Source organism: Cyphellophora europaea (assembly GCF_000365145.1).
Source record: "Cyphellophora europaea CBS 101466 unplaced genomic scaffold supercont1.8, whole genome shotgun sequence".
NCBI classification, from domain to species: Eukaryota; Fungi; Ascomycota; class Eurotiomycetes; order Chaetothyriales; family Cyphellophoraceae; genus Cyphellophora; species Cyphellophora europaea.
The window spans coordinates 48,326-71,963 of NW_008481814.1; the positions used below are offsets into that span (position 1 = coordinate 48,326).

At 53.7% G+C, this 23,638-nt stretch overlaps 11 protein-coding genes across 11 annotated transcripts; 3 read left to right on the forward strand and 8 right to left on the reverse strand.

Annotated features, from left to right (window-relative positions):
• Nucleotides 1–544: 544 nt before the first annotated feature.
• On the reverse strand, nt 545–1,315 carry HMPREF1541_07809 (uncharacterized protein; the record flags this gene model as incomplete). Its single annotated transcript, XM_008722132.1, has 1 exon — nt 545–1,315. The coding sequence occupies one exon, from the start codon at nt 1,313–1,315 to the stop codon at nt 545–547; it is 771 nt and encodes a 256-aa protein (XP_008720354.1).
• A 531-nt stretch (nt 1,316–1,846) lies between these two features.
• On the reverse strand, nt 1,847–4,516 carry HMPREF1541_07810 (uncharacterized protein; the record flags this gene model as incomplete). The annotated part of the gene is made up of 2 exons (XM_008722133.1): nt 1,847–4,041; nt 4,102–4,516. The coding sequence occupies 2 exons, from the start codon at nt 4,514–4,516 to the stop codon at nt 1,847–1,849; spliced, it is 2,610 nt and encodes an 869-aa protein (XP_008720355.1).
• Nucleotides 4,517–5,748: 1,232 nt separating this feature from the next.
• On the reverse strand, nt 5,749–6,579 carry HMPREF1541_07811 (uncharacterized protein; the record flags this gene model as incomplete). The annotated part of the gene is made up of 1 exon (XM_008722134.1): nt 5,749–6,579. The coding sequence occupies one exon, from the start codon at nt 6,577–6,579 to the stop codon at nt 5,749–5,751; it is 831 nt and encodes a 276-aa protein (XP_008720356.1).
• A 336-nt stretch (nt 6,580–6,915) lies between these two features.
• HMPREF1541_07812 (uncharacterized protein) lies at nt 6,916–8,934 on the reverse strand (the record flags this gene model as incomplete). Its single annotated transcript, XM_008722135.1, has 1 exon — nt 6,916–8,934. One exon carries the CDS (start codon nt 8,932–8,934, stop codon nt 6,916–6,918), a length of 2,019 nt encoding a protein of 672 aa, XP_008720357.1.
• Nucleotides 8,935–10,174: 1,240 nt separating this feature from the next.
• On the reverse strand, nt 10,175–11,128 carry HMPREF1541_07813 (uncharacterized protein; the record flags this gene model as incomplete). Its single annotated transcript, XM_008722136.1, has 3 exons — nt 10,175–10,517; nt 10,571–11,002; nt 11,055–11,128. 3 exons carry the CDS (start codon nt 11,126–11,128, stop codon nt 10,175–10,177), a joined length of 849 nt encoding a protein of 282 aa, XP_008720358.1.
• Nucleotides 11,129–11,960: 832 nt separating this feature from the next.
• HMPREF1541_07814 (uncharacterized protein) lies at nt 11,961–13,494 on the forward strand (the record flags this gene model as incomplete). The annotated part of the gene is made up of 3 exons (XM_008722137.1): nt 11,961–12,063; nt 12,110–12,210; nt 12,259–13,494. The coding sequence occupies 3 exons, from the start codon at nt 11,961–11,963 to the stop codon at nt 13,492–13,494; spliced, it is 1,440 nt and encodes a 479-aa protein (XP_008720359.1).
• Nucleotides 13,495–14,932: 1,438 nt separating this feature from the next.
• On the reverse strand, nt 14,933–16,365 carry HMPREF1541_07815 (uncharacterized protein; the record flags this gene model as incomplete). The annotated part of the gene is made up of 2 exons (XM_008722138.1): nt 14,933–16,172; nt 16,217–16,365. The coding sequence occupies 2 exons, from the start codon at nt 16,363–16,365 to the stop codon at nt 14,933–14,935; spliced, it is 1,389 nt and encodes a 462-aa protein (XP_008720360.1).
• A 1,418-nt stretch (nt 16,366–17,783) lies between these two features.
• HMPREF1541_07816 (uncharacterized protein) lies at nt 17,784–18,362 on the reverse strand (the record flags this gene model as incomplete). Its single annotated transcript, XM_008722139.1, has 1 exon — nt 17,784–18,362. The coding sequence occupies one exon, from the start codon at nt 18,360–18,362 to the stop codon at nt 17,784–17,786; it is 579 nt and encodes a 192-aa protein (XP_008720361.1).
• Nucleotides 18,363–18,558: 196 nt separating this feature from the next.
• HMPREF1541_07817 (uncharacterized protein) lies at nt 18,559–19,665 on the reverse strand (the record flags this gene model as incomplete). Its single annotated transcript, XM_008722140.1, has 1 exon — nt 18,559–19,665. The coding sequence occupies one exon, from the start codon at nt 19,663–19,665 to the stop codon at nt 18,559–18,561; it is 1,107 nt and encodes a 368-aa protein (XP_008720362.1).
• Nucleotides 19,666–20,254: 589 nt separating this feature from the next.
• HMPREF1541_07818 (uncharacterized protein) lies at nt 20,255–21,058 on the forward strand (the record flags this gene model as incomplete). Its single annotated transcript, XM_008722141.1, has 1 exon — nt 20,255–21,058. One exon carries the CDS (start codon nt 20,255–20,257, stop codon nt 21,056–21,058), a length of 804 nt encoding a protein of 267 aa, XP_008720363.1.
• Nucleotides 21,059–21,983: 925 nt separating this feature from the next.
• On the forward strand, nt 21,984–23,195 carry HMPREF1541_07819 (uncharacterized protein; the record flags this gene model as incomplete). Its single annotated transcript, XM_008722142.1, has 3 exons — nt 21,984–22,099; nt 22,146–22,723; nt 22,756–23,195. 3 exons carry the CDS (start codon nt 21,984–21,986, stop codon nt 23,193–23,195), a joined length of 1,134 nt encoding a protein of 377 aa, XP_008720364.1.
• Between the last annotated feature and the right edge of the window lie 443 nt (nt 23,196–23,638).

Sequence of the window (23,638 nt, forward strand, 5' to 3'; positions counted from 1 at the left end):
GAGCCTCGGTCCACAGCCTCTTTGGGTTTTTATCACTCTACTCCGTAACATGGTCTCGAAGCCTCCATTCTTGGTAGCCTAGCGCCACCAGCATTACCCCTCACGACAGACTCAGAGCACAGTCTGGCAGTCGTCGAATTCATCGGCCAGCATTAGCCAGCAGCGGGTAAAGATCAAGAGCAAATCGTAACGAGGATGATGTTATCTTCAAGACTGGAGGTAGCGATACCCATTAAAGATAGGACCCTCGCCGGTGACTGTGCTAGAAGGGCTCTCTTGGTTTGGGAGAGCGCGAGTGCAACTGCTGATCTCCTGTATTGAGAGATCAGGCAGAGCGAAAGGGGTCAGGCCTCTTTATAGGCGGGTCACCCCATTCGTGGAGAAGTGGCTGCAATGGGCTGTCCCGACATTGGTCTTGGCACCGCGAACCGTGCAATGCGCCTTGATCTCAATGAGCGAGAGATAATCTTATAAGGATGCTCGAAATCTCCGACCTGGCTCAGGAAGGCACAGCTTCAGCAGTCTCGTTATAACGTTGTAGAATTTATGAGCTCCGCTCGAAATCCGCGTAGATCCTGCTCCAGATAGCGTTCATCGTGATCAATGAGCTCGCAGCCATGGCAATGGAGACATAGACGGGGTCAAGACTGAGATAGCCGACACCTGTGGCCGGAATGATGATGTCCAGGCTATTAGTGATCAGCTCCCGAACGATAGTAGGAGTGGCCTTGCCCGTTGTCGAGGGAGGCTCTGTCGCTGCCTTCTTCTCGACTGCTGTGCTTGTTCCCTTCTCTGGCTTCCTTTTGGCGGCAGCTTTCTCAGGCTTCTTCGCCGGGGTTGTAACAAGCTCAAGCGCCCCGAGCACGATTGACAACAGGATTGCGTAGAACCAGCAGACGCCAGCAGTATGCTCCAAGGGCCCGATACCAACACCCTTGACGCCTGACATATCCTCCACGAAGAAACTCAGCCAAGACTCGTCCATTGCGCCCAACGCGCTCGGCAGCACGAGCATGTCCAGGAAGAAGTACATGCCAAGAGTCGAGTCCCTAAGCATCTGGACATTCTCATGCACCGCACCGTACTCACTTCTCGGGCCTAAGAAGATGTTTGTCCAACAATCCACCCATTTGAAGGTTCGGAGGAAGCGGCGGGCGAGATGAATCTGGGCTTTGGAATGGGTTGCTTTTGCTTGGTATCCCTCAGCACCGATCAGCGAAGCAGTCCAGAATGAGGCTTGAAAGAAACGTAGAGTTCGCTCTACGGCGTAGAAATTGTTGGTGTACGCAATGAGAGTTTCGACTGGCTCCGTCATCTTAAGGGATGCGGATGGGCACCGAGTATAAGAGGAGAAGATAACGGAATACGGCGTCGGACGAGCACCAGAGAATTATATTCAACGACAATCACTAGGTCAACGAGCTTATGGTGAGACTTGGAGACAATGAAGCGCCCGAGGAATTTTGACACGTCGACAAGGGCCGCCCCTAGTCTCGGAGTTCTGCGAAACCGATCTCGCGGTTCAATGCAGCGCCAAGGCCCGATTGAAAGCGGACATGGATATCCGTTGTAGCAGGAGTGTATTCGTTGGATACTTTGCCTCCTTTTCCTACGGATCACTAGCGCGCTGCTGTAGCATCTGGAGTCTGGCGCGACGGAATGAACAATGGCGTCAAGTCTCGTGCCCAGCCCTGGGTGACGGACCGACCGAGCACCAGCGTACACCTCCGGCCGTTGAGAGCCATTTATATCCAGGAGTACGCAGATTACGTGGGAACGGGAAAGCTGATGCTTGTACTCAACTCGTTAATTATATGTATATTGGACAGGCCGTCTAGTCTCAGTCTCAGAAACTGAACAATCCACTCTTTCTCTTGCCATAAGGATATACGATCAATGCGCTCAAATAAAGCCCAACACTGATGCCTATCGCGACCTGTACCATGCCATATCCAACATTGAAAATCGTACCATTGTACACGCTGCTCGGATTTTCCTGTGCGGTGACGAAGCCGGCAGTACCATTGTTGATGATTGAGACCGTCGTCGAGTTGCTGGCGAGCTGTTTGGAAGAATCGACTCCTGCCACCAGACTTCCAGACGCCGCCAGCCCACTAGGAACCAGTACGAAAATGGCTGGGAGCATAGCTGCGGCAGCCACCCCATGAAACCACCTAGAATATAGATTGGCTGCCGTTCCGATGACAAAGGCATCAATAGCATTGGCGACTTGCAGGTTGCTTGCGAGCCTGACTGAGATCCAGAAATTGGCCTGATAGCCGAGAACAGCGATCAAGGCCATTACCGGCAGCTGGCGCCATTTGGCCTGGTTGATGATTGCCAGGCAGCAGGCGAACAGTGGAACCCAGATGAACCGGGTATAAATCAATTTCCAGAAATTCAGGCCGGGCGTCCAGTATTTGGGCACGCTGCAAATCACATCGTCGGTGGCGTTGGAATCAATGAGCCCGTATACTACTGTTCCTAGCAAGAGGCCGAACCCGAGGAATAACGTGTAAATGATGGCATAGACCATTCGCACCGAGCCGGAGACCATATTACGACTCTGCAGCTCGAGGGCGGCGTTGAGGACGATGTAGCCCGGAAGGATCAACGCAATGCTACTCTGTGACATGGCCGAGAAGCAGAAGAGATATTCCCCATGCGACCTGATGGACCCCAGTCCTCTTGCGATGAAAGCTGTAAAGAACGCAGTGGCCACTTCGAATACATGGGAAAACTGCTCCGATCGCGGGTTGACCACGAGTTGGAAGACTCCAAGTGCTGAACCCATGAAGAAGATTGGAATCATATCGATAGGGCGGGCACTGAATGCAAAAGGACCAACACAGATTGCCGCAATGCCGAAAACCAGAACCCGGAATAAAGTCGTGTACCGGTTGTCGCGCTTCGAGATATCGTCCAGGAGCTGTGCGGCTTCCTCGGCGCCATACTTATCGTGAATGACACACTTATACACATCGAATGCATCTTTGAGCCTGCCAAAGTCTATACCGGATGCTGGTTCCCGAATCAGCTCGACATGTGAAGTATAAGTGTCCGGAAAAGTCATCAGCACCGCGCCAGGCATGTACATGAATGTCGCATCGATATACAGTGCTCGGCTAGAGACACGGAGATATTCCTCGATCCTGTGCGTTGGTGCACCATAGCGCATGAAAGCACGGCAGAGCTTCTTGAGGTACTCACGCCGAGCGATTATGTCAGCGACCTCAACGATGGTGTCGGCTTCCGAGTCGGCGTATGCGGGTTTGGTGCGTGGGAAGGCTCCCTTCTTGATAATGTCGACAGCGGACGATATGAGATCTGCCGACTTGCTCCGTTGAAAGGAAGGACGGGGTGCAGCGCCTGGGGTGCCAGGAGCGCCTGGTGCTGCAGTACTCAACGAGGCTTGGGCCAACAAGGTTCCCATACCATTTGTCTGACTGGGACTCTTGTCGTACCACCTAGTTTTCTTAGAAGGCGTTGTTCGTCCTGAAGATCCTGCTGAAGAGCCATCGTAAGACTGGGCTCGCTCGTGGATGGGCGGGCGTTTCGAGCTCTTGGGTGTATGTCTCCCGCCAGGCGACAACCAGCCATCCACCTGAGGCGCTTGACTTTTATAAAAATCCTTTGGTGGGTTGCCGTTCTTCTCAAGCTCACTGAGTCGAGATGCGAGAATTGCTCCAAGAATACCAGGCTTGTAGTGGTCTGGACGAGGAACGTAATCCAAGTCGTGAAGCCGTTTGTCAGCGGCAGGCGTTCTGGTGCCGGATTCTGTCCCACTGTTTCGGCGATTCGGCTTTCCGGTGAATGACCTTACCAGTCTTTTTGCCTCTTGCAGATGTTCAACATTCTGCTGACGTTCGAGTGGCTTGAGATGATCGGTATCCGTCTCTTCGTCCGTGTCCTCGTTGATGTCATATGGCCTTTCGGGCTTCTCATGAGACACTAGGGGAATGTCGTCGAACCTGATGGGATGCGTATCGAGTGGACGTAGCGGCGGTGAAGAGTGCGGACGTGGCTGGTTTTCCAGGTCCGCTTGTACGTTTCTCTTCTTCCATGGTAGAAGCCTAGAAATGGCCGGTCTAGGTGTGAGACTGGCCGGTGGGTCAGAGGTATGTCGCCGATGTTGCCTCGCGGTGCTATCACTCAAATCCTCGAGGGAGTTGTTCCGCGACAGATCTGTATACAGCCGATGTGCAGCGCTCCTTGCCTTTTCGGCTGCCGCGTTGGTCCGTTCATTCCATTCAGGGTTGTCAAGAGTAGCCTCGCCAATGTCTTCAGATTCGGGTACCCTCAACGTTGGCACAGGCGGACTAAGGGGTGCCTCATGATCTGCAGGCCTCGCGGGCCTCGAAGGAGATGTGTCACCGAGCGTGAAATTGACTTTTTGCTGTTGTCTAAGGGCTGATTTCAGACCGCTGGCAAAATTGGCGGTTTGACCTGGTCGAGGGCTGGATGCGCCGCTGTCTTTGTCAGGTGTGATGTTAGGTGAATTATGGGCGGGGTCCATGTCAAGGGCGATGTCGCGCCCTTCTCTTCGATATCGAAATCAGACAGCAATCAGTGTAAGAGAGTGAATGACATGAGTCGGGTATTAATGAGGGCTGGTGTTGATGTTGAGTGAGAGTGATGCTGCTGGCAATATTCCGCCGGAAAAGTCAACTGGGTTACAAATTTAGGACTGGAAACCGGAGGTAACAAAGAGGCAAGAGGCCGGGAGCAGAAGAGGCAAGAGCTGTCTGTGCACGAAGTCAATGGGAAAGCGGAACTCGAGAGTCGAGAGTACAAGAGTACCCTGACACTCAAGGGCGGAATCTGAGAACCAGCATGCCATTTTACAAGTATCATACCATATGAGCTCATAGGGGATGATAACAGCAGCAACTCACCAGCTTGCGCACTCGGTGGAGGCGATCTAAGCAATAGAGGGTCCATGTCTAGAATTTTCAAACCAGTGTGAGCCATGGCATGTGCAGCCATGGGTAGGGCCACAGGCTGAGCTGATAATGCAGTGCCCACCATGGTGAGATATGGATGGAGCACGCCACGACGAGGCCCCAATTTTCATGCGACAAATCCCACCCGGAGCACAGCGGCTTAAATGATGCTTTATCAAAAGCCAGTGCAGCCGAAAGGCAATCTCGCGCTGTCCGAGAGTTCGCCATGGCAGACTGCTGAGAAGGTGCTTTGCATTTGAAATGGTTGCTCAGCTTCGAGGAAAGGAAGAAGTGAAAAATGCAAAAAATGTCGCGCTATGAGGCGAAAGTTGACAAGGCTCGGCCGAAGCCTTACCGAGCCACGATCGACGTCAGTGGAGCCGTGTTGGCTAATCACAGCCCGAGACTCCGAGCCGAGTCGATTTTCGACACGATGCAGCGCGTCGGAATAATCCCAACACTTGCACCGGCCAGAAACTCCTGTTTCTGAGCCTCCACCGTGCGTTCAAAAGTCTCTTCCAACGTCCGTTCCAGGCCACGAAGAATGCACAAAAGTATCTCAGCCATAACTGGTATCCCGGAACCTTATTCACCCCACTGATAAGCTGCAGGTGTCTGAGCCCCTTTGGTACATTCAAGGACATCGGCTCCGCGACAATGTGCAGTGACTGCGCAAAAATGTACACCTTCCATTCGCGCACGTGTAATCTGTACATGACCAAGTTCTCACATGCCTTCTTGGGGCAACATGCCACGGTAGCTGTCTGTGGCTACCTGTACACCGTCTTTCCATTGGCCTGTCTTATCAGAGCCTCGCTGGCTTCCACCTCGGTTTGCGTTTCTCTGCAAAAGCCGCCAACCCTTCTTTGATATTCTCTCCCTTCTGCAGCTCGGCGAACTCGTTGTCATGCGTCGTTTGCACTGCATGTTCGACATCGGCTTTGGCCCATCCTTCCCTAAGTCCTGATCGGGTGCAAATGATACTGTCCGGACTGTTTGTCGCAATGAGTTCTGCATATCTCAGTGCCTCCTTCACCACATCCATTTGCGGCACAACCTTGTTGACCAGACCCCATTCCAGTGCCTTCGTCGCGGAAATCCTTTGTCCTGTCAACGCGAACTCACTGGCCCTCTGCAATCCTATACTCCTGATGAGTCTCGGCAATGCCCCAGCGAACGGCGCAACTCCTCGTGTCACCTCAGGTAAACCGAACTCGGCCCTCTCGGCGGCTACCACAAGATCACAATTGACTGCGAACTCGGTTCCGCCTCCGAGTGCCAATCCATTCACAGCAGCGATGACGGGCTTTTTGCCTCTACGTCTGCTGAGACCTACTCCCTTTGCTTTGGTCACCCGCCGTGGTGCGGCGCCTGGTGTTAGTGATTGCGCCCATTCCTTCAGATCCGCGCCCGCTGAGAAAGCTTTATCGCCGGCGCCAGTCAGTACCGCAACGGTCAGATTGGGCTCTGAATCCAGCCAGGACCACACAGCTGCTAGCTCTTCCGCCCCGGCGGCGTTGATGCAGTTCATCGCTGATGGTCTGTCCATCGTGACAAGCACGACACGTGGTATAGGAAAGGTGAGCTTCAAAAATGTCGGCGTAGGCGGTGGCGACGTCTGATTGTAGTGACTCATATTGGCGTGCTACTGACCTAGGAACTCGTGAGGCCTCCTTGAGAGGGCGCTGATGTGAAGCAGTAAGTTGAAGACTGCTGCATAGCAGAGAGGAATGTTCAGATAACTACTGCATCACTGTTAGTGATCAGTAATTCCGACAGCCTCGGGTAAGCCCCGAAGCTCGCAACCAATTGGAGGTGCGCTGGCCACGCTCTGGTTAACACATCAACTGCCGTTAGGTAAGCTTCCCCACAAATACTTGAGCCGTTCGTGCCTCGGCCGTCATATCAGTACCGTGATGAACAACTTGTTGGTATATATCCACGACTTGTGTCAATGCTGAAGCTGTGTTGTTCAGAATAGTTCGTTCGAACTCTCGCCAATGCCAAACATCCAGTCCTGCGAAAGTTGGGCAATGGCATCGTTGCAATATTGGTCGTAACACATAGTCCGCAAATCGCCGAAGCAATCGCGGAGAGTGCTGTCAACCGTCATGTTTACCAGGTCAGGGGAAGCACTATCGTAACAGCTACCACTTATGCTCGGTGTTGGAGCAAGGACCATGTCGATGGTGCGTGTGGATGCTGTATTGGGCAGTGCTGCAGCTTGAGCAGTCTGGGCTTCCACCACGTCTTCGACAACCGCGTCGCTCAATTTATCGAAGACTTCTGAACAGCTTCGAGCCATCGTCCATCTTTCGGAAACCGCGACAAGAATTTTGGAGCAGGCCCTGGTGTCGTTGACGACTTGAGTGATCGTGGGCGAGAAGTTGAGGGTTGATTTACCTAAGCTTCGGCTAGATCTTCGGATGTGCTGGAAGTGATTTCGGAGAGCGTAGATGTACGAGAGCCCGGCGATGAAAACTGCGTGGAGGGTGATCCAAGAGTAGTTGATCTTCCGGGACCGGTGCAGGCTGGCGTAATAGTTTATGGCCTTCTGCGAGGATTCATAGACGTGCTGCAGTGTGACACTATTGGTTGTGGCATCGGAGAGGCATGGTGACGGGCGGAATAGCATAAGAATGCCGTTGTGATAAAGCAAATCATACCATTCTGGGGCTCTGAAGGTCGACTTCGCTGCGGGCGTCAACAGGCTATCGTCTCTCACCAGGACTAGAGTCGATGTCTCGCTACGCCAGTAATTGAGCTCGTGCTCAAGCTGCTGCCGGAGCTCTGCATAGTCTTCTGCTTTCTTGCGACCACGCCAACTGCGATGGAGTCCGTTGAGGATCTTGCCGCAAATAATCCGATAACGAACGACATGGGCGAAGATGCAAGACTCGCTGCTCGATGCTCCCACCTGAGGGAGTTCCAGCTCAATGTCCTCCAGCTGGATAGCAAGGGGTCTGCCAAGCATGAGGCTGACGACTCGGTCCATGGCGACTACACTCCAGAGGCAGCGACGCTTAATGTCGACTTCCTTGCGCTGGGATTCACCGCAGGCTTCATTAGGGGTGTAGGATGACGCCTTGTGGAGACCAAGCTCAAAACAAGTCCGTGCAGCTACCCCTATGAGATGCCAGACACTGGCGGTGGTGTCTTGCGAGGTGGTGCCCATTCGATACTGACAAATGAGCAATAACGCCTGTAGACTGACCAAGCCGCCTTGATCGAGAACGTTGGACAGCTGTGATGTGGCACGGCTGAAATGAGTCTCAGCATCCCATATCCCAGTCCACCCGAGTTTATATACCTGTGCAGAACCGAGGGCGAGGACTGCATCAATGAAGAAGCAGTCGTTCAGGCCTACTTGGGTCGTATCCACTGCATAAACTCGGTCCAGTGCTTCACGTAAAGTCTCAATGCAAAGGAATGGATAACAGACGTGGTCATGGCTGCAATATGCCTCCAAGATTTGCAGGGCTTGGTTTCGGGACGGCCGTGCCTGCTTCGATGGTGGCGAAGTGGTCTGCTGTCGGTCTTGTAGCACGGTCGGAATACCCTGTGCCAATGCCGAAGATTGCTGGATGTGTGGCTGGAGTAGATTTGCCAGGAAGAGTCCACTGGTCGATCCGACGAACTCAGTCCCTCCACTTGCGCTCAACGATAGATGAATGACCTGGTTAGCGACATCACTCTGACCTTGCTGAATCCCTGTTTGGCTAGCTGAGGTAGTAGGCGTTGGGACCTCGGGCGACTTTTGGACTTCATATAGTTGGCTAGTGAGAGATCTGTTCTTTGATTCCAGATCTCTGATACGATCTTCTAGCCTGTCAACGTTCTGCCGGCGGAGTTCTCTCCCGCTTGTCACATAGACGCATGGAGTGTCCACCCGATAGCAATGAGAGCATGCCGGCTGTGTTTTGTCGCAACGGATCTTCTTGCGATAACAGCGTTGACAAGCACTGGGCTTTCCTTCGGTTCCGAAAGGCATTGGTCGCCGCTTATGAAGACGAGAAAAGGACTTCTCGGAACATACGACTCTCCCATGTGTGGGGAAACGCAGGGGATGGGGTTGATTGTGGAGAGGAGGCTGGCCGCCGTCATGAACATCGGTAACTTGGCTCCGCCTATCATTTCTTCTACGCGCACATCTCCCCGAACCACAGTCTTCCTCGGAGGAGAGTCTTGTCCTTGCGCAATAGCGAATATCGCCATCTCAGGTGCGTCAAGGTCTCCTACCTTTTAACAGAATGTTGGCCAAGGCTTGTCGAGTCCGCGAATCCTGTAAAATTCAGCCTCGGGTTTGGGTCAATCACAGCCTTGTCACCGCATTCCGTCCTCCGTCTCCGGTTCACTCTGCCCTCAGCGCCTCTGACTCCGACTTGCTACTGCTTATCTCAAAAAAGACACCCTCGATGGCCTATCCTCGATGCTGCAGCCTGACCACCTTGGACTGTGGTCTTACCTACGTGGAATCCTCATGTGTGGTATAACCTGCGAGACATGCTCCCAACGTCTGCCAAAGCCTGCCGCAATCCCATACCCTCAAAACCTTCGACAATATTGACCCCGCGAAGTCAGAGGTGACTCACCGCATCAGAACAGACCAGATCCGAAAAGACCACATTGCTTCCGCAAGATCTACACAGGGTGATCTAAGAAGACTCGGTTCTACGGTAGGTTCGACCTTCGAAGCGCTTTGCGGCGCATATTTGCCCGACCTGTGTTCAGTCCAACCAGGCGGATCTCCCCAACGCTGCCCGAGGCCTTGGTCTCGCCCGAACCCAGAGTAAGATTCGGAACTACAAAATGTCCTTTCAGGCTCTATAAGACAGAACGCCCGAGACACACAAAGGGGACAGCTGGCGCACTCTTCCGGACAGCTTGAACACGCACCAGCAGTGCGGCAAGTGCCGAACGAGGATAAGAATCGACTCGTCCCAGTTTGCAGGACAACCATGTCACAGGCGCAGGCAATAAGTTCACCCACGAGCTTCAATTCAAGATGTTCCTCCCTGCCGCGCGACTACAGTGATCAGCGCACACATATGCGACATTTCCGTCATCCTCGTGTGCAACAAGGGACCAGATGACGACGTTGAGGGTGGTACGCCATGTGCAATTTCGGTCCTAGAACGATAGGCAGGATTTATGCAGGCATTGGTTTCCGATTCAGGTATGGCGATCCCGGCTGCGCTACAAATACCTGCCCCATCAGGACTCAACGTCCATCATTTCGGCAGATGCAGAGGCTTCCCTCTCTCGTAGAGCCTCTCAAACACGGTCGCGCTCTCATCGTCTAGATACGGCGCAGCTCTGGTCTGAATGATGCCTTGGGTCTTGTAGTTCGGCCCAGTCTCGTAGCACTCTCCACTTGCTGTGTTCTTGCCTAACAGCGCTTCAAACGCGTCCGGAACACTCTCCAGCGGCGTGAGCAAGTTCTCGGCTTCCAGCTTGTCGTAGAAGGCAGGCGTGGAGATATTGGTGCGGACGACGTTGGGACATACGGCATTGAAGGTGATGCCTTCTTCCGGTAGCCACTTGCCGTAAGAGCGGACAAATCCAACCACCGCACTGTGAAGGTCAGCCCACTGTTTGAAATCGGCCTTCGCCAAGGAGCAACCTACTGCTTTGCAGCCGTATAAATCGGCACCGTCGGGCAGCAATAAAAGCCACACACACTTGCCACGCACGCCACTTTCCCTCTAAACCCATTCTCATCCTTATCTTGTCGTCTCATCTGCTGAACTGCCAGGGCAACCGTGTACATCAGGCCAGTCACGTCTACATCGAACACACTCAGGTCGGGGACCTGGAATCCGCTCGTCACACTAGGGTTGTTATCGATCCATCGCCGCTCGTTGATGCCAGCAATGCTGTAGACATAGTCTATGCGCTCGTATTTGGCGACAGCCTGCCCAAAGACCTTGGCTTGCTGGTTCCAATCGCGGACGTCGAGCTGGGCAGACGAGGCCATCTCGCTGCCGCTGGACTTGTTGATGTCCGCACATACCGCTTCCGCGCCGGATCCGTTCTGGTCAGCAATAAAGACCTTGATTCTAGAGAAGATGTTAGCGGGGTAAGGAGGATGTTAGAGAGAATGGTAGTCACCCGTTCTTGACCAGCATTTCGGCGGTGGCTTTGCCCAGCCCGGAGGCTCCTCCTGTCAAGTACGCGACAGGCATGTTAGTTGTCCTGTGTCTTGTTTCCGTTACTGCATGTAGGTAGTGCTCGTGCGAGAAATGGCAGAGCTCATTGAAGTAAATGGCAATTCCAGCAGAGGGTAAGCCCGAGGTACCCCTGCCGCATCTCCGCGATGAGGGGAACCATTGTTCTGTGAATCAAAGCAGACCAGCTCGAGCTCGGCTGAGCGAGAATCAGAGTTCAGCCAATGAATCGTGGTGTGCAAAAGAGGAGAGCCGGAACAGCTCGTGCTGCAGCAAGTCCAAGCATCTCGTCTGCGGGGAAGCACGAGGTCATTTCAGGCAATGACTGCTTTGGTCCTCCAAGTGGATATACGTACTTGCCGACTCCCAATGTTGAGACGTATTGAAAGTGGACAGGGGCATAGTGGAGCAGATTGGAGCTATACCAAAGATACCCGTCATGTCTACACGGAAGGTGTTTGTTGGGAGTTTGCGTCACCCGAGCACTGTACATTGCGGAGTAGCATTGAACGCTCAAGCTTCACATACTTGAAGCATGCAACAGGGCTGACTTGTTATCGGACATGTGCACACATAGCCTGCATCATCCGCACCTGTTACTCCGACTGCCGAAGACATCATGGTTGTAGGATACCAACGTCGTTGGCGCTGCAGCACTTCCGTCAAGGCTGAGCAACAGCCTTGCCGTGGGGTAAGTTTAACTTCACTAGCAGCTCTCCACCCGCCGGTGCACGTCATACTAGTATCTAAACCAGAGGCACAATAGAACCGTAGCTTCTGCTGCCTGCACCGTCTACTGTCACTGAGGTCCTACACTTGCTGCTGACTATTGCTGCTGTCTACAATCGTCATGGCCAATCCTGTACCGGCTGCGCTGAAATCAGCGGACATCACTCGGTTCGCTTTGAGAGCTACACAGCTTGAGAAGCCAAAGCCCATCGTTGCCTACTGGTGTATGCTACACCCTTGACGAATAGAATTCGCGCTAAAAAGGAGCAGGCAATTACTGGATAGTGAATCAAATACTGTCCAAAGGATTGCATAATGCCGACGAGGAAAGCCTCACCTACACAACTACAATGATGGATAGGCTTGAACAGGTCAGTCGTCCCACTATCGTGATTCAGACCAATGCTTATACCATGTAGTTCAAGTCACAGCACTCAGATGAGGATGCCATAACCGACGACACGGCTGGAAAAGCATACATTGAGCAGTTCGGTCTCGAGACCTTTAACCGCGCAGACAACGCAATCCGAGCGAACAGGGCATCCCGCCAAACCGCCGACACATTTCAGGCGGCTGCTACTTTTCTGGATCTGTTGGGCATCTGGGGTGCCATTGAGCCCGAGATTATAACCAAGATCAAGTTTGCCAAGTACCACGCCTTGAGAATCGCAAAAGCAGTCAAAGCCGGCGAAGACCCCAATGCCTCCAACCCTCCACCGATCGAAGAAGAAACTTTACCAGAACTTGACCCTGACGATGCAGACCTATTAGCGGTCGAAGGAGGTGGCAGACCAAGACAACCTTCGGTGGTGGAAGTACCAGATGAGGCAGATAAGATCCAACAAAACCTTGCCCGGGTATCGTCACTCGACCAGTCACTGCACCCATCACGAGACACCTCAATCGCACCCAAGCCGCGTCAACCTTCGGTCACTGAAGTGCCTGATGAAGCTGACAAACTCCAAGCGAACCTAGCTAGAACAAGCTCTCTCGACGAGTCTTTACATCCGTCACGCGCTCCTTCAATACCACCTCCAGTACAAGGTGTCTCGCCCATCAGCCAGGATCCAGCAGCCTTTTATGCAGATGGTGACAAAGGTCCAGTCTCGCCTCTCGAACCCCAGGGTGAACGCAAACCTTCAGTTGGAGGCAACTACTTCCCCGAGGTTCCTGTCGGCACACAACACCCTGCAGCCGCTACCAACATCGGTCTCAATCTTCCAGTTCCTCCCGGTGGGCAGCCAGCACAGCCAGCCCATCAATCCAGTGGCTCTGCGAAACCCAATGTTAGCACCACCGTTCCGCCTATTGTACCTCATCCAACATCGACAAATGCTCCGCAGCATCATGGATTGGTCCCACCACCCTCTTCAAGTGCCTCGCAGCACATTCCTCCCCCAATCGCTGGTCCACCTCCAGGTGCGCCCCTCTCACCTCCTGTCAATTCTACACCCCAGGGACCTTTCATCCCTCAGTCGACAGCCCCACCAGCCTCGCAGCCCGCCGCGTGGAATGTACCTGCAGAAGTAAACGAGGAGGCCATGCTGTCGGCCCAGAAACATTGTCGCTGGGCAATCAGTGCCCTGAACTTTGAGGATGTGCCGACTGCAGTGAAGGAGCTACGTGGCGCTTTGAAGGACCTAGGTGCACTCTGATTCGAGGGTTGGCACCGCAACGAAGGCATCACGGTTTCGACGGAGCAAGTTCAAGCAGGTGCTGCCGACAGTGATAATGCTGAAGACTGTGTCACAGATTCTCTGTACAGTAGGCTTCAGGCCTAGCTGCAAAAATATCTTCGGAAGACGTTCTTCTCTCGGGACGACAAGCGTATGTGTATACGGAGCATGTGGACTACAATCCTATGGATGCCACAAGTATCCCTGCAACAAAGGAACCAAAGGCGGCACAGCCCCGCCAGAACACCAAACATGATTCTGAGACCAATTTCCTGTACAGTGGCAGAAGCTACTTACAGCTCTAGAGTCCTAGTTTCATGGCTTTAAGCTCAATGAGCTGGTCTCGACGAGGCTTGGGCAAGGCAGGCTGTCCCAGCGTCTTGTCAGCACTCGAAGCGGCGACGACCAATGTTGACCGAGCACAGCGCGAGGCCAAAAGCATATTGTCTGAATTCGTCGAGACTGCATTCATAGGAGCAGCCACGCTGCCTTTTTGACTGGATCAGGTGGTTCCCCATCCTTCATCGCGGGATGGAACTGCTCAATGGCTGAAGATGGACAGCACCATATCTACGGCGCTGCCGATACAATGGCTTTGACTTCAGGTGTCGTAAGACAGAGCATAGTTTCGCCTGATCTAAATGAGGCAATTGACAACCCAGATGGTGCTCATCAGCAACACAGAATTTATGATTGCAACCAAGTTTCCTCTGGCGAGGAACCACTGTTGTCCACCATGTGCAATCCCTCAGAGGCACCCTGATCGGCCCTAATCGTCTTTGCAACCTCGGGCTTGCCCTCCAAGACAGTGTCCACAGCGATAGTATCCATGAGTTCCCGAGTGAAATATCACATTTGCTGAACCTCTCTTCCGGAAAGCTAGCTACGCTGAAAGGTTGAGAGACGATCAGTATTAGCATGCCATATGGCGGCCGTCTTGCACAGCACGTATTCGGCCTGACATGTAGACAAAAGCAGGAATCAAGACGATATTGAAGTGGGAATATCATATCATTACAACGAATCAAAGAGATCCTGAGCCCAATGTAACCCGTTCATCGCTTGCAGCGATAGTGGTGGGCTCTTCTGCTTGACTGTCTGTACATATGTACCGATACCTTCGGTATCTCGATGCAGAAACTGGTCTTGAGTTCGAAGCCGCACGCTATGTTGTCCTGTAGAGCCTGATAGCCAAAGCGGAGACCAAGCTCAGCTTGTTTCTGGACCCCTAGCCAGTGTTTTCATCCCTCGTAATCGTATCGTATCAATCATTCATGTCAGGCCACACCAAAACTCTGCCTGAGGTCCTTACGTTGGTCTTGTAAACTCCTTCACAGGTGGCGGAGGCCAATAGACGCCGTGACACAGACAAGGTACCAATAGCCTCCCTAAATCTCATATCATGGTAAGAGACAGGCTATGTCCTGGTTGTTGGGTCCACTTGCTGCCGACCGGCTTCCAAGTGAGCGGGCGTGACCGGCGCCTCAGTCGCTGCGGCATTAGACACTTCCGGTGCCTGACTCTGCCCATTTCTTGCTTCGTTGCTAGGCATCATACCTTCGCTGGCCACAAGCGTATTCGCACTGCCAGACCCGCCGCCTGCCCAGCCACCGAGTCGTGGCATCCGGAGTCTGCTTCGCCAGCCTCGGGGCGGCTCGCTCCTTTCTTGCGAGCCCTCCATCTGTGTGGCATCGCCGTCTTGTTGCTGTTGGCCTTCGCGTTCGCGTTGCCGCTGCTCTCTGCGCAAGCGTCGTCTCTGCTCGCCTGGCGTTTCGTCCCGGACCACTCGCGGGAAACCATAACGATCACGCTCATCGTAGACGATGCTCATGAAGCGACCAGGTAGCACCATTGTCGGCCGTCTCTCGCGGCCACCGATGAATGCAAACTGGGGAGATGTCAGAGGTGACTGGCCAGCGGAGTTCTGCCCATCTTGCTGACCCTCAGGGCGTGGTTTGGGAACATAGTAGTCAGCCTTGCAGAGGGGACAGCAGGCCCGACGAGACGTCAGCCACGGATCGACACACGAAGCATGGAACGCGTGTCCACAGAGAAGACCACGGATATCGTCATCGTCTTCCAGTGTGTCGATGCAAATTGCACATGTGTCGCCAGGATCGGGTAGCTGTTCGGCAGGAACGGCAGTCTGAATGTGATCATCGTCTTCCTCCTCGCCATCATTTGACGTTACTTTCTGCACGGGAGTGTCGGGCGTAGAAGATGCAGCCGTCTTAGGACGTGGTGAAGATGGTTGTGCATCTGACCCACTCACAACTTCTGGCTTCCCATGCTCTTCTTTGGCTTGCAATTCCTCGGCAGCAGTGGAAGTCGTTTGAGACGTAGCAAGTTCGGAATGCTTGGGCTCGTCTTTGGACTCGCGCTGCACGCCCCGGATGCTAGCGGGTCTACTTGTCGAGTCTGTGGTAATGCCTCCAGCAGTCGGAAGGCCTTTCTCAGCCTGGGTAGATCGCCAGGTCTTGTACTTGGTCAGAGGGAACTTCTCATTCACCTCGTCCATGGTCATGAGTTTCTTCTCCCTCCGCCTGCGATGCTGTCGCGGCATTTGACCAAGATCGACAGCATCAGGATCCTCGCCGGCCATTCGCTGTCGATTGCGCTGGTTGTATCTGAAGCAATACTTCACACCAACAATGATCCTGGTTTGTAAGTAACTGTCTATCGTTACAAGAAAAGAGCTTACCATAGATTGGTAAAGACAACGCCGAAACCCAGTGCGACGAAGAAGAGTAAAGGTGAACTGGGCCCGCTACCGCTGCCCCGGCTGGTCTCTGAAGGCGATGCCGTTGGCGAAGCGGTGAGCGTCGCGCTTGAACTCAATGTTGAAGTCATGGTGAGCAGCCAAAAATATATGGTCGATCAGGGAAGCCCAGGTATGTGGTTTCGCAGTCGTAGAAGCGCAGCTTCCTGATCGAGTTGAAACCGCCGTCAGCTGCAGCTGCGATGTATAAGAATATTATCTATAGGGATATTTTGTGGCCATTGATGTGTAGTAGGACTATAGGTGCGCAGAAGGTCCGAGTCTTCCAGTTGGTTTCTAGGTCTGAGGCCGCCCAGGCCAGTGTTTCAGGACAAGTCGAGATTGCTTCAGGAGGCTTCACAACCTTGGAGTAGGGCGGATTGAGGCGGAGGATACGAGAGAACGAGGAATCGATCGAGGTGGCGACGACGCGGTGATGGTGGTGGCAGGGAAAGACAGGTTAATTGAGCGTGCGACTGCGAAGGTCGGCCTTGGTCGGCTGCACCACTCAAGTCATAGGCAAAGTGGCGACGGCGGGAGGAGAAGAGCGGGTGCGCAGCCTACGGAGTAGTGCTCGCTCCCACGCTTACAAGGCCAAAGAAGAAGGCGGGAGGGCCGAACTGGATTGCTCTAGGCCGGCCGGGGACTAGTCCATGCAGGATTTCCAGACCCTAAACTGCGCAGCCCTCGGCGCTGACAAGCAGCCCTAATCCCCTGTCACTCCAGCCCACAAAAGCTTCCTCGCAGTCGAGACCACAGGCGAGACTGGGGAAGCGAATAGTAGGTGTGAACTATGTTGATGATTCTCGTCAATCAATCAACAGTCACTCAGTCATTAACATACGTGCTGAAAGTACACTGATCAACTTGTGTTTGTGTTCGGCTTTCTAGCGGCCGCTCAACTGATCGTCACCAGCCCATTGAAAATTCCGGGCAAGCCTATATCGATCTGCGCTGCATTGCACCTCTGCCGGCTTCACAAGCTTGCGGGGTTACGCGTCGAGACGCAGATACTCTTCTGACTTCAATGTGGTGTGACCATTCGCAATATTCTCTCATTCGACTATTCTGCAGCTAAGAGACCTTTTCCATCATGTGCCACTCTGGGCTTTTGCGCCTGATATCTCTGTCGGAGAGCACGGCAGCGGACAGTGGAAAGAAAAAGCTTGGTTCTGGGAGACTTTGTGCCCTGTCCATCGCCACCCACAATCCTTGATCACTGTGATCGCAGGGTGATAGGGCCAACCCAATCGATGGCATCACAGCCCCCAACGTGCGGATATGATGCCCTATCTCCACGATGATGATCATGATCATGATCATGGCCTTTGATTAAGACCGTCGCCGCGTCCTCTCTCACAACCATCACCCATTGTGAGCATGCTTGCTTGGCCCAGCCGCGCGGTCTTGCCGATCGTACACTATGCCCTCTCTGCACCTTGAAGCAGCTGCACAGCCTCCCGATATTCCGTTTCGTTGCATGTTCACATCATCAACGGATCACGACTTCTCACATTTCACCACACTCGACCACTCTCACATCTTGCACTGGCCGATCACCCTGTCCTCTACCACCTGCGCCCGCCGTCCTCACGTGCTCAACTTTCTTGACCACGTCCATACTCTCCATGTCCGCCACCTGCCCAAACACGACGTGCTTTCCGTCCAAATGCTCCGTTTTCGTGCACGTGATGAAGAACTGGCAACCATTCGTGTCCTTTCCCGAGTTTGCCATACTCAGTAAACCTGGTACGGTATGCCTGTACGTAAAACCTTCGTCTGCAAAGCTGGCACCGTGGTAGATACTTGTCGAACCTGTGCCGTCCGCATTGAGGAAGTCACCGCCTTGAATCATGAATCCCTTGATGACCCGGTGGAACTTGCTGCCCTTGTATCCCTGCGGTAGTCCTGTCGTGCCCCGGTACTCGCCTGTGCAGAATTGGCGGAAATTCTCGGCCGTGCGTGGTAGGGTACTGGCGAAGAGATGAATTTTGATTCTTCCGAGGGGCTCACCACCCAGCGTGAGGTCCAGAAAGACGATAGGATCAGCCGTTTCGCCTGCCTTTGGTACAGGTGGGAGATTGGCCATGATGTCGATAATTTACGGTGGTGCCGTGGCGTGGACGAGTTTATTTGCCTTCATCTGAAGAAGCAGTTTATATAGCCGGAGAAAGGTTTCCCCGACTTCGGCTGCGTCTCGAGATTCACTATCGCTACGAGCACTGCATATGGGGTAGAGCGGCACCCAAGGCATGTCATTACTCGTATTCTCATTACTACAACTCTCAGTATGCTGACACTGGGATCGGCCTTTCACCCTTCTTCCAGAATTTGAATCCACGCCGGATTTTCTTCGGCTTTTTTTCCCTCGATACTTGCGGCTCCTCTGGTATATACTGCACAAGAGGAGCATGCTGCCCAATATGCGTAGGCAAGTCGTGCACCAGGTGGCGCTCCGGGATTTCCCCTATCTTCGTACTTGTGGTCATGAATGTTGCCGCCGAAGGAGGCCTGGGTCTTCGAGTGGGAGTCGGTCTCGTGTGGAGAGGTATTTTGGGCGGTCGTAGTGGAGGAGCGTCGACATTTGCCTGTGTTTGTTCGAGCGGCAGGAACGTGTCTGGTGGTACCAAGAGCATGCTTCGCTCCTCTTCTGGACATCTATGATGCCTTCTGCGCCTACGCTTGTCTGGAAGTGCATTCTCTGGCTTGTCGGGCGATGGCGTTCTCGATCGTGGCTTTGATATGCTCTTCTTGGACACTGTGGGAAGATCGGCTTCTGATTTACTTCTCTCATGCGCTGGCCTGCTTTTGCCGGTCTTCGAGCTGGATGCGGACACCACTGATGAGCTCTTGGGTCTGACCCAAGCTCCACGAACGAGAGGCGTCGCTCCTGGTCTCTTCTTCTGTTTGGCCTTTGAATCGCCAGGATCCTTGGCTCGCGGGGATGGGACCGTCCGTAGATTCAGAGCGGACTGATTGGCCATTCTGAGACTCAACTGACTGAGAGCAGCAATGGTGTCGGTAGCAGCCGCTTCAGACAGATCGAACAAGGCTTTGCTGGTTGTTGGATCATACTTGGATTCTCGATGTAGAACATGGTTGATCAAATTGATCAGGCCGGAATTAAGCACGAGCAAGGTATGTGCTAGACTTGAATGAGCAGTGCTGTCTCCCACCTCGAATCTGTGACCAAATCGTGCAACATTGCTGTGGTAAGAATCCCGTATCTGCTGTGGTCGTCGATCAAGCGAATCTCTGAGCCAAGCCTCTTGCTCGGACAGGGTAGGCTCACGACCCCGCTTCTTACTCTTTTTCCCTACCATCCGCAGGAACAGGTCTCTGCCATTGCCAAAGGCCGACACAATGGAAGCTACAACGTTGGCCACCTCCATGATGGAGTGGGGAATTAGTGGAACAGAACAAAGAGGAGGCTAGAGGTTGGGGGAGCAGCTTCGGATATGTGCTTGAAGACAGACCTCGCCTGCAAGGAGCCTCGAATTCTCCGAATAGCAGTTGCAGGAAAGGCTCCCAATCGCAGGCGTACCTGCCGCTCATGCAGAGTGAAGAAATGCCCTAAGGATAACGTCGAAAGACATGACTGGAGGTTTGAGGGACCGGGCATCCTTGGTCCGCCGCGGGGCGCATGTTCCAGGCGCTTAGACATGCAGTCGCCCGGAATTCTAACTCGTTAGCCACTCCTTCCTTTCCGTTTCAACTGGACCCCGACAGACGCCGTGCTATGGTACAGCTGAATGCTAATGGGCGCTCCAGAGTCGGCAGAGGCCTTGAGAACCTGTCGAATCCTAGTGAGGCTAGAATGCCACGGGAGGGCGGACAAACTTGAAGGAGGCAGGCGTAGGGCAACGAGTTGATCGCGAAGCTTTGACCACTTGCTGCAAATTGGCCGCATCCCCCACCGTATCGTGCTCCATCTCTCGAGGCTCTTGTCGGTTTCATTGATCACCTAAAACCACCCACGAAATGTCCGCAGTTGGTCCAAGCCTACCTCCTTCGCTCACGGATAAGCGCAAGAGGGACGGAGATGACTGCAGCGATGACGAGGCGTCCTCGAGCCCGGTCAGCGACAACAAACGTCCACGGGTAGCGGGACCAACACTACCTCCTGCCCCTCCTGACCAACGCCCCTCTAACAGCGTTGCGGTGGTTGAGCAAAACAAAGTCTCTGACAGCGAGAGCAGCGAAGATGACGACTTTGGTCCAGCATTGCCAGGTGCGGCCGATGCTGTCCAGAGAACTGAGACCCAGCCGACCACCAAACCTGCCGCGCCTGCCGTCGCTCAGCGAGACGAGTGGATGACCATGGCACCCGCGCATGGGGACTGGTCGGCACGAGTCGATCCTACGCAGCTCAAAGCACGCAAGTTCAATACCGGCAAGGGGGCCAAGGCTCCGGTGGCTGCAACAGGTGCTTCTGATGCATGGCACGAGACTCCAGAGCAAAAGCAGGCCCGTCTGCAGCGAGAATTGATGGGTATCAAGGAAAAGTCGTCCACTTCAAATGCACTGCACCAAAGCAAGGTCACCGAAGAAGATGCCGCTACGGCCAAACGCCTCCAGGAGTATAATAATGTACGAGGACCGTCTCTGTATCAGGCACATCAGAGGAAAGAAGGCAAGGAGGAAGACGACGATCCAAGCAAGCGTGCGTTCGACCGAGAAAAGGATATTGCTGGCGGGCTTCAGCTCAATTCAACTCAGCGTAGAGACATGATGAAAAAGGCCTCGGACTTTGGCAGCAGGTTCAGCTCAGCTAAGTATCTGTGAAGATGAATGTGCATCGGAACGGCGCATTCCTCTCCTTCCATTTTATCTTGACTTTGGTGACTGTTCCGGTAGCATATCGGACACTTATTACTCATGATCACGCTTCATTCTGCTCAGGCTCGTCTGTGCTACCGGATCCATCGCTCCACGAGCGGCGTCTATTTATGTCTTGGACGGGTTGACCATGTCCCAGCCGATAGTGAGATCATGCACTGCCCTGGTAAGCTCAACAAGGCTGAGCAGCTGGAAAAGGGCCAGCTCCCTGGATCGACTGTACATGGAGACTATTGAAGCATTCTTGACATCAAATCAGGTGCGAAAGCTGCACGATTGAAGAGCAGTCGTTGAGAGATCAGAGCTTCTCAGAGAACGACTCCGACACAGTTCACTCGGGTCTTACAGCAATGCTCACAAGCCCAATCCAGTTTGACACACATGGAACAACGCCGTTGGGGATTATGCCCCTGTATGGTACCATGCAGGAGGTTCAGATGTCATGGCTGCGTGCACGCCTAGTGAAGAAAGAGGGCGCGCTTCTCTGACGATGCCCATGGTTCTGGTGGCTTTGTCCGGTATTCGGTAGATAAATTAATGAATGCCAGATGCATATCGAACCACATTTTTGACCCTTCCAGCACCTTTCTGACGTATTCATGCCAACGCATGTCCAAAAGCCACCGAATATAAGTGTGTACCGTCGTGTCTACGGTTGCTACCTTACCCCGAGACTGCGTTCGGTCAAAGCACAGAACATCTCGGCTCGCTGAGACTTTTGCTTTTCACTTGGAGGTTTTGGTCTAACGCTTGACACTCGCGTTTCGGGAGGCAGCTGCAACAGTGTCGACAGCAGCAAGTGCAGTTACGCAGTGCTCCAATCTTGGCTTTTGTAGCTCCACTGGTGGCGCTAACCAGATTGATCAATCCAATGCGGAACTTTTTTTATCGAGGACGCCATGTAGTTGAGCCTCCGTGTACTTTACAACTCTCCTTTACTTCTTCAATTTGTATCATAGCATATCTTCCATCAAAGTCGCCCAGAATGTAAGTGCTCTTCGTATGCCTGCTAGCTCCATATTGATAATTGCAGGTTTGCCCTCCGTCGCAGCGCGCTGCGCATCCTTACTTCCTCACCTGCGTCTTTCGCCAACAAGCCCCGGACCTTCACTTCATTATCTTGCCACACCCTCCGCCAGACCAAGCCTGCTTCACAGTTTTTGTTCTACCAGCGAAGATGGGCCACAACCGAAGCCGAGGAGCAGAAGGACGCAGAGGAGGCTCCCATCTCGAAATTGCAGCCAACTTCAGCTGAGGAGGTCGAGAACGCCATTGAATCGGACAATGCGCAAGCTGCAGCTACCGAGGCTTCCAACAGCTCCGGTAACTTCGCAGGTGCGCCCGCCGGCGGTGATGCCCCTGGGCTGTTCAGCATGTCTGGGCAAAGTAGCCGTTTGGATTCCGACCGCAGCGAGCGCTTATCCGTGCCCAAACCTACCGTCTACGTTGGAAACCTTTTCTTCGACGTTACCGAGGACGACGTTTCTCGCGAGCTGGGTCGCTTCGGTCAGATCAAGCACGTGCGCCTGCTGCGCGATTCGCGCGGGCTGAGCAAAGGGCAAGGCTCTCCCTTCCAAAATTTACCGAAATCCATAACTGACATCTTCTCAGGTTCGGCTACGTCGACTTCGAGACCACCGAAGCCGCTACGGCCGCCATCGAAGCTCTGCACCAGCAGATCTACGAAGGTCGCCGCCTCGTCGTACAGTACGCTGCGTACACCACCGAAGAGATGAACAAGCGCCGTCAACAGCGGCAGCCCGATACAGGAAGCCAGGAGCCCAAGAACCCTCCATCCAAGACGTTGTTCATCGGAAACATGTCGTTCGAGATGACGGATCGTGACCTCAACAACCTGTTCCGCGGTATTCGCAACGTGGTCGACGTACGTGTCGCCATCGATCGCCGCACCGGCCAGCCCCGTGGCTTTGCCCACGCCGACTTCATCGACATCAAGAGTGCCATGGAGGCCATGAAGGTGCTCAAGGAGAAGGAAACCTACGGCCGCAGGCTGCGCGTTGACTACAGCTTTGGCAACACTGTGGCGCCGAAGAACCAATCGCCCCCTCCCAGCCAGCAGTAGGCTTGACGCAAAGCTTTGCAAAGGCTTTGACGGGAGGGAGGCTGGTCGGTCGTGGAAAGCGCCGGCGCTGCGCGAGGCGATCGCATGGAGCATGGGGCGGTTCTTCGCATTATCACGCTCGGGGGCAACACGGCAGCTACCTAGGCATTCAGCACATTCGATGATCGGTTATCCGGCGCGAACGCGAACGACTCTTTGTACTTCACATCATACTCAGTATCTATGTGAGCACGACTCGGGACGCGAATGAGAAGCCGGCAGCGGAGGCGAACGTGGACGTGGACGTGGACATGAATTTTGGGCATGGAGACGCCGAAATACATTTCAAAATGGCGGCCAGCAGAAACTGTACAAACCCCTTAATGCGATTGTGTTACTAGATGAAGTGAAGCTGGAAGCAGCGAAGTCCTTTACATCTGGCGGCTCACTAGCTCGGTTGGTCT